This window comes from Crocuta crocuta, unplaced genomic scaffold, assembly GCF_008692635.1.
Source record: "Crocuta crocuta isolate KB4526 unplaced genomic scaffold, BGI_CrCroc_1.0 scaffold32, whole genome shotgun sequence".
Lineage (NCBI taxonomy): Eukaryota > Metazoa > Chordata > Mammalia > Carnivora > Hyaenidae > Crocuta > Crocuta crocuta.
The window spans coordinates 2,100,906-2,109,740 of NW_027529424.1; the positions used below are offsets into that span (position 1 = coordinate 2,100,906).

The 8,835-nt window shown below is 53.1% G+C and overlaps 1 protein-coding gene across 1 annotated transcript in view; it reads left to right on the top strand.

Moving 5' to 3' along the window:
- Positions 1 to 8,835, top strand: part of FRMD4A (FERM domain containing 4A) — a 316,596-nt gene that overhangs the window by 244,585 nt on the left and 63,176 nt on the right. The window contains 2 exon segments of the mRNA XM_077758468.1: positions 1,696 to 1,772; positions 6,969 to 7,107. Coding sequence (XP_077614594.1) covers positions 1,696 to 1,772; positions 6,969 to 7,107 — 216 coding nt within the window.

The following is an 8,835-nucleotide window of genomic DNA, read 5'->3' on the forward strand; positions in this document are numbered from 1 at the left end:
ATGTCGGGGGAGGGTGGGTGGGCAGAGAGGAACTTCAGGTGTTTCACCGAGCTTATTAGCGGAGCATCCAATAGAGTGTGACTCAGATCTGTGACTTGGTAATGGGCTCTATTCAAGGTGGCCTTTCCTCTGTGGACTCCCGCAGAGCCGCCCGAGCCAAGGTAGGGCTCCAGGCCCCTTGCTTTCCTTGAAATGTCTCTCTTCCCTCTTGAGCGGACACTAAAGGAGAAAGAGAAGTATAGTTTTCCTTGGGCTTCAGAGTGACACGTTCTTTGAGCCGTGGACCAAAGAGTAGGAAGAGGAGAGGCCTTCCTCCGTATTGTGCGGACGAAATAATTGTACAATTCTGCCGAGCAGGTTGTGGAGAGAAAAGAATGCAGCCATTCTTGAAACCGATTGTTTTTTCCAGCCCAGTTTGACAAGGGGTGGAGTCCTTTGGCCAAGCCCTGACTAGCTAGCAGGTCTTGGTCTGGGAGGGCAGGGCTGTGGGGGCACCGGGAAATCGGGAAATTGCTGTCACATTTTTAAGGAGGAGAAAAGGTGAGCAGGTCAGGGAGCCTCAGGAGCCCCGGCTCCGAGAATTCCAGGTGGAGGATGAGTCCCTAAAAATCCTCCGCCTCTATGCATGGAGCAGAGGACCCCAGGGAGGATCAGCCTCTGTCAGGGTGAAGAAGCACTGGATTCCTGTTCTATGCTCTTTTGGGGGCAAATCAGCTCAAATTGTAAGTGTATAGCAGCGGCTGCAGTGGAGGCATTGAATGTAAGCCCAAGTAACGTAAATATAAATGCTGTGTGCATAACTTTAACCTCTTGTGACACTGTCCAGAGGGTTAACGAACTTTCCCTTCTGATGAAAGGAAGGCCCTCCAGAACGCTGCTGCCCTAATTACTCCCAGACCGGGTGGTCCTCCCTGTAGTTAAGAGGCTCCCTCCTCCCCCGGGGAAGGAGTCCTGCCTCCCGGAGCAGCAGCAGGCGCCCTGTCCCTCCCACTTTGCAGAACTGCCCCGACTCCCCTCCTCTGCCCTGGAACTCCGTTTGTCTTTGTGCCTCGGGCAAGAAGCGGGGCTTGACAAGCGCATATTGTTATCTCCAGTCAACTACCCTGAAAAATAAGGTTCCGGCGGCCCTTCGCAGAGAAGCTTCCCGGAGCCGACTCACCAGGGCGAGTCCGAGCTCTTACACATTAGTGGGCAGGAAGTGGAGTCCCGATGGGAGGCTGGGAATTTGACTGCCTTCCCATTTCAGCACTGGGGGGAGAGGGCTCAGCTCGGCGCGGCACGCAGATGGCCCCTGCTCCCCTCTGAGAGCCCCGCCGCCCGCGCTCCCCTCCCCGCGCTCACGCCCCCACCCCCACTTTGGAGGGAAAAGTCTGCGGAGCTGGGAACGGCCGCGAATCCTGCAACAAAGGGCAGAGCGGAGGGGAACAACTTGAAAAGAACTTGTTTTGTTCCTGTTAAGGAACCTGCAGGAAAAATCCACACCCACGTTGCCTGGTTTTGAGCTGGAGAGCGGCCTGTGTGTGTGTGTGTGTGCGCGCGCGCGCGGGTGTGCAGCAAGAGCCAGAGGAGGTGCAAACTGTGTGGTCTCCGCTTTGATAAGGAAGCTGCCAGCTGTAGTTCAGCGGCAAAGGGAGGACCGGCTCCTGCCCTGAGCCAACCCGCTTCTGAACGTAAACCGCGTTGTTTCTCGTCCAGATCTTCCAATGGAGGCAGTTGGAAAACCTGTATTTCAGAGAAAAGAAGTTTTCCGTGGAAGTTCATGACCCCCGCAGGTAAGCCAGAGAAGTCCTTTCCTTCCGGGAGTGTGTGGCCCACCCGGCCTGTTTGTGCTGTCATTGTTCATTTGGGGGAGGGGGGAGGGGACGGTTGGCCGAGGGGTGGATATTCACGTCTGACAGCGAGTGAGGCTTTGTTTTGTGCTTAACGTGTTTCTAGAAGCAATGGATTCAAGTGTGCGTTGTGTGTGTGCACACGCGTGAGGGAAATGGGCGATTTGGTGATCACCGCACCTGGCTGCATGTGTCTGGGATTCCTAAGTGTGGAGTTGGCTGCCCGGGCATTTTAGGGAAGGTGGATAACACTCGGTATCACACACCACAGTAAACTGGGCAGTGGGCCGAGTCCTTCTAGAGAGCTCTTCCCAGAAGAAGAGGCTGAGCGATGGCTTGTTCAGAGCTTCTGAGTGTTGGCAGGAAGATAGCACCTAAAGGGATTTGTACCCAAAGCAGTTGGGTTAAATTGACTCCCTCCACGAGCTATAAGGTTTCGGGGTGTCAGTGTTGTGGGTGCATGTGAAGGAGACACAGTTGGGTTTCTCTCCACCCCACGTTGTGCCTCGGGGAGCACCAGTGTAGAAAAATCCATGCTCTCTAAGTCAGATGCCAAACAATAGGGTCCCGTTTGGAATGCCGCGAGCCCCTGCGTGGAAGGTTCTCGGGCGGCACTTACCGGTTGCTTTTCCTCCCTTTGTGTCTGGCAGCCCTGGACTTAGAGGCAGCCCAGAAACAATAGCAGAACTCCCCTAAAACAGGCCTGACACCTAAGGATAAATGGCTTTCACTAGGTCCCAAGATGGATTTCCAAGAAGGGGTCCCCAGGAAGACAGTAAAGGTGTGAACAGGGCATGTAGGCAGCAGTGATTACGTGGCCTTGGCCAGCCAGAGAGGACTTGGCCCGGCTCCCCTCACACAGGGCTTCCGAGCCCCCAAAACAAGCCAGTTTGCCTCCCAGAGAGCTGTCGGGGCAAGACACTGCCCCCCTCCCCCCAGGTGAGAAGGCTGAGCATGTGCTGTGTCTCCACTCCTGCCACCAGCGATAACCCAGCAGGGGTGACAGGCCACTCTGCCCTCCGGGTAATCTGCCTGCAACAGCCCGTGCCTCCGAGGGGAGCAGCTCCGCCCACGCCCCCACCACCCTTCCACTAGAACAGCAGGTGGATGGAGAGCTTTCAGAGAGCCAGTCTTGCACGGCGGGGGGCAGGGGGGGGAAGACCCTGATGTGAGCCGAGTGACCACTTGCCTGGCCTTCCTTGGGGTCCTGCCAAGTGTCTGTGAGACGCTGCCCCTGCCGAGCGGGAGTCCATTTGTGCAGGCCACGCGGGGGAGGGACAGACGCTGAGAGGAAGCCTCCCCCCAAGAAGGAATGCTGCCTCTGCTCCAGGTGAACTCCATCAGCCCAGTCTTAGGCTCTCTCCCCCTTCACCCTGTGTCTGAAAAGAGTAAACTGAATGGTGTCACAATGGGTCACATGCAGAGAGGGCTGTCTCACAGGATGAACACTGGGGACTGGGTCCTCTAAGGGGCTGTGCTCCCTATCTGCTAACTCAGGCACCTCGGGCACATCTGCAATCCGTGTGTGGGTGTGGGGGGGGGGTGGTCCCCGGTCTGTCACTCTGTCTGAGATGTAATACTATATGGCCTTCCCTTTCCCAAGGCCCAAGATAGAGCAAAGGGTCCAAACCTCACACATAACTATTGCAGAACTTTAGGCAGTTTCAGACATTCTGGGCTACCAAGAGAGGTCCTTTGCCCTGAGACAGAAAGGGTAGCACAGCTGGGGAGAAAGGCCAGAGAAAGAACTGGATGCTTATTGTTGACCGTGGGCAGGCACTGTCCTAGACCCTTGGACGCATTGTCTCATAGGGTCCTCACTGTAAGCCCAGGGAATCGGTCTAGGTTACAAAAAGCTGATAAGTGGTGCAGGAAGGACTTGAACCCTGGAGTCTGGCTCTAAGACTCACAGGCATTACCACCCGCTGTACACAAAACACTGGGACTTGAGTGCTGAACGGCAGAGGCCATGAATGCCGAGGGTGGAGAAGCCAGCCTGCTCAGGAGAGGCTCCCAAGAAGGAGAGGTTCTAAGCTGAACCTCTCTGGTTCTTAGAAAGGAAGGGAGGCACTAGAAGGAGGTGTGTGAGCATGCCTCCTGGAGGGAAACCGCCCTCCGCTACCCTAGAGGCAGGCAGGGAGGGGGTAGCCAGGGAGGTGTCTGCCCTGGTGCAGAGGTGGAAGCCCAAGCTGACTTTAAACCCAAGCTTTAAAGACCCCTTCTCCACGTTGACACCAGTGCAAGGCGAGGGGATTGCCCTGGGCTGGCAGCTGGGTTTCATGGCAGAGCAGAGGCTGTCCGCGCCACCCACCTCCTAGGGCAATAAATGCTCTTCCCACAGCCACAGGGTGCTGCTTATCTGAAAGGCCTCGCCCACTGCTGTTGCCGCACGTATTTGGAGCAGGGAACACGAGTCTGATGGACTCGATGTTGAGGTGGTCCCAGCCAGGGAGTCAGAGGTGAGGGGTTTGATGGCAAGTGAGGAAAAGAATCCTGCCATGATGAGGCCGAGGCCGTGGGCGGGACACAGACAGGGACCAGGGATCACCCGGGCAGAGGGTGTGTCCCGAGTCGATGCGCCCTTTGCGGGCCACAGAGGAGGACGTGAGATGTGTGCCCCTGTACACATACCCCCAGCTCGATCCCCAGGTTCTCTGGTTCTCCGGGTTTGGCACCTTCTCCGTTTCTAAGGTTTAGGCAAAACAGCAAAGTCGCTGGGGTGGGAAGAGCCTGAAGGGAGAGATGCGGGGAAGAGATAGATGAATAATGAATGGAGTGGGAGAAAACTCCGCGTCTGATGGGGTGTTTCTGCAGCACCTCCCAGACCTGGCGAGGCTCCTGACATGCTCACCCTTTCTCACTCTGCTTTTCTGGGAGAAATGGTTGTACTTCGTCCCAGGAGCAGCCATTGGCCTAGAAGCTGAAGAGGGAAGTTTCGATCATGGTTTCTTATTTCTGCAGAGGTCCGTGGGGCATATTGCTCCCAACCTTCTCACCGGCTCCTTCTCCATTATTTTCAACTGTGTGCGCTCTCATGAGCCGGCATTTTCTCCTAACTTTTAACCAAAGCGTGCCTAGAATCCGTAGCATTAACTGACCAGCAGAGTTGAACTGTTCCCTAAAAGCGGGTCTGAAGAAGGCCCCTGGTGCCCCTAAGGTAAAATGATGGGGGAGCAGCTCTAAGTTTATTTCCGGGGAAAATCTTCCACATTAGAGATCTTCAACTTGAGAACACACTTCATTCTTCCGATGTTCACGTGGGGTACCCCAGTCCCCACCCCAGCACCTTGTCCTGCACTGGCACGCACCTGCACACACGCACACGCGCGCGCACACACACACGTACATACACACACACACAAACATGCATGCAAATACATGTTCTCCGATTTCATTTGCAGAACCATCCTATGGAACACATTTCACTGAAAGCATCATAGAACCCTTCTTTTTTCACCCTATGCCACTGATGATGTGAATTCTGTTGGGACCCATGTTCCCCACTTTTATTTTGATTTTTTTTTCGTGTTTATTTTGAGAGAGAAAGAGGGTGCAGGGGAGGGGCGGAAAGAGAGAGAAACAGAGGATCCAAAGGGAGCTCTGTGCTCACAGCAGAGAGCCTGATGGGGCTCGAACTCCTGAACTGTGAGATCATGACCTGAGCCCAAGTTGGATGCTTAACCGAGTAAGCCATCCATGTGCCCCTAGCATTTTATTTTTAAAATCTAATTGCCTCTCTCTACACAGATAGGCCCTATCTTCTATGTCAGTGTGTGTGTGGAGGAGGGGTAGTGAAGATTGGCTGGACTCCGTTCTGCCTTCCCTCTCCTGATTCTCTATGCCCTGCCTGTCCTCTGAATAAATTTGAGAAGGATAACCACTCTCTCAAGGAACATGAAGTTAGAGCAGTGTAAGAAGTCTGGACTCCTTCGGGACTTCCCACAGGCTATGGTCCATGGTGGTGATTAGAGCGGAATTTACTTATCATTCACCATAGGCAGCATTGCCTTCTATTTAATAAAGGACATTGTCAGAGGCTCTTCCTGTTTCTGAAGTTTGTCTTGGCCCAGTGCCAAGAGCTGAAGCTCAGAAAGGACTGTCCAGTGACCTAGAATGACCCATCTTATCCCAGAGAAGACAGAAGCTTGGATAGACTTTGAATCCTAAGGAGCCAGTAAATCACGAGATGAGCATTATTCATGATAGCCAAAATATGGACATAACGTAAGTGTTCGAGGGATGAATGGATAAAGAAATTGTGTAAATACAATGGAATATTATTCAGCCATGAGAAAGGATGGAGCACTGCCATTGGCAACAGTGTGGATGGATGTGGAGGACATTATGCTCAAGTGAAAGAAGCCGGACACAGAAAGGAAAGAACGGTGTGGTCTCACTAGTATGTGGAATCTAAAAAGTCAAATAGTAGGGGCGCCTGGGTGGCTCAGTGGGTTGAACGTCGGACTTGGGCTCGAGTCACGATCTCATAGTTCGTGAGTTTGAGTCCCCTGTCGGCCTCGCTGCTGTCGGTGCGGAGCCCACTTCAGATCCTCTGTCCCCTCTCTCTGTGCCTCACCCCTGCTTACGCTCTTTCTCTCAAACATGAGTAAACAAAACAAACCAAAAAAAAGTGGAAGCCGAGAGTGGAAGGGTGGTTACTTGGGCTAGGGAAGAGGGGAAGTAGGGAGATGCTGGTCAGAGGTACAAAGCTGTAGTTGCGTAGGATGAATAGGCCTGCAGATCTAAGGTACAGCATGAGGACTGTAGTTCATGATGTGTACTGAATATTGGAAATGAGCTAAGAGTAGATTTCCAGTGCTCTTGTGAGACAAATGTGTGAAGAACAATCATTAGCTTGACTGTAGTGATGATTTCACTGTGTATATCAAATCCTATTGTATACTTTAGATATACACAATTTTTATTAAATTAAAAAACTGGCCTTTGCTAGCTAATTTCACTAAGTGTGTGTGTGTGCGTGCGCGCGCGCGCACGTGTGTGCACGAGCACGCGTGCTTATTCGTCTGTCCCCTTTATGCCAGGGCTTTTAGAGCCCAGAGTTCTTGGTAAAAGCTGTCAGCTGATCACTGGAGTCCCTCATCATAAACGTGGCTGAACTTCTGATTCTTGCTGTCCCAGGGCTTCGGTGACCAGAAGGACATTTGGACACAGTGGCATCGCGGTGCATACGTGGTACGCGTGTCCGGCATTGATCAAGTCCATCTGGGCTATGGCCATTAGCCAACACCAGTTCTATCTGGACAGAAAGCAGAGTAAGGTAAGTCCCTTTCCGGGGACTGGGAGGGACTCTGCAAGGACCAGACCTTGCCCCGAGGTGGAAGCTTGCCTGAGGGGGCACTCAGGCCCCTGTCTGGGTCTCCTGATTGACAGATCAGGAATTCAATGGATGGGGCTGCGCCATGTCCCCCTCCCTCCCCGAGACGTGCACAGGTACGTGCTTGCCTTTCGGAGTTAGGAGAGAGGAAGGAGACAGGCTCTTCCAGAGGGCACGTTCCGTGCAACTTGGTCAAGGGGCTCGGCCATAGCTGCAGAGCCTCTCAGGCCCTCTGCTGAGGCCAGGTAGGGCCCTTTTGAGGAATTCCAGGCGTGCTTTTGAACCTCCGGAACCTCTCCTAGGAACGAGCTGTCAAGCCCTTTATGGTGTTTAAACAGTGGCATATTGTTTTCTTTTTGGGAGAGAGAGGGAAAAAAAAAAAGCAACCGGTTCGCAATTAATAGACACCATCTAACTGTTGAGGATAATTGCTGTGAAAACCCTCCAGGCTTTTCCAACTGCCAGTTCCCTTAAAACAAAACCAAACAAAACAAAAAAACCACCCAACCATTTCCCTAAGGTAGACCCGGACCCTCAGGCCTTGGTGCAGAGCCATCCTCCCAGGGGGGTTGACCCAGCCTCCGTGCAGACACACAGGTGCATTTTCTGGTGGGTGGGAGCGTGACGTCTCCTCCGTTCACACACTGCTCGTATCAACACTCGGCCCCCTCTTCCTCCACTGCGTCCGTCTGCCAGGCTGCCTTGGCTCTCCTCCCCCCACCCCCAAGCCATTGAGAGCTCCGTCTAGACCGGTCTTGCACTTTTCTCAGGAGCCTGCCGGCTTGGCGGAGGGGATGCGGAGCTGTGAAGGGAGGCCAGCCTTGCCCTCCTGGGACGTTTTGTCCCATCGGGAGGTGAGGACGTGCCTGGACCCTGGCCTTACTTGGATCCTGACCGCTTCTTCTTCTGTCTTACTTTCTGTCTGGATTGGGTTGCTCTTTGCCCAGTGTGGGCAGAGGAGTAGGAGAGACTGGGCCCCAGTGGCAGGGAAGAAAAAGATAGTAAGAAAACAGGAGAAAAGGAAACAATCTGTCAACTCATAAATCAGCCTCAAGTCAGGGCCCTTCCTGCATAGCTGTCACTCTCTCCTGTGTAACACGTTTTTCTTCTCTGCTAAGCCTTCTTCTTGACCCCTTTTTTGGTCATTTTCTGGGATGAATGGGCACAGAATGGAGTATTTTTTGTTGTTGTTAGGCATAATGGGAGCGTTCCGTGGCTTTCCGGGTGATGATGGACATTGGCACAGGGATTTGAAGCCCAGTTAGATCAAAAGGAACGGGGCCAAAGCATTTTGACTCATGCTTTAGCCTGAAACGGTGGGTGGGTGTCCACATTTTGCCCTCTGGCTGCAAGAGTTGGAGGTCAATACCTCACAGCCTGGATTGCCTCCTCTGCACTGTTGGGGAATGCGTGGTGAGGGGTGGAGACCCTGGCAACCATCCTCAACCCAACTGCTGATGCCTCTTGGGGGCAGACCCCCCCAAACACACCAGTAGCACAGTGGTGAAAGGAAAAAAGACCAAGTGTATTTCACCCTGAGGTTAGTGCATTAGCATTGAGATCTTCAGCCCTGTGCTGGGTTTTTGCATAGAGAGAGAGAGAGAGAGAAGCAGGTTCTTTTTTTTTTTTTTTTTTTTTTTTTTTTTTTTTTTTTTTTTTTTGGGGGGGAAA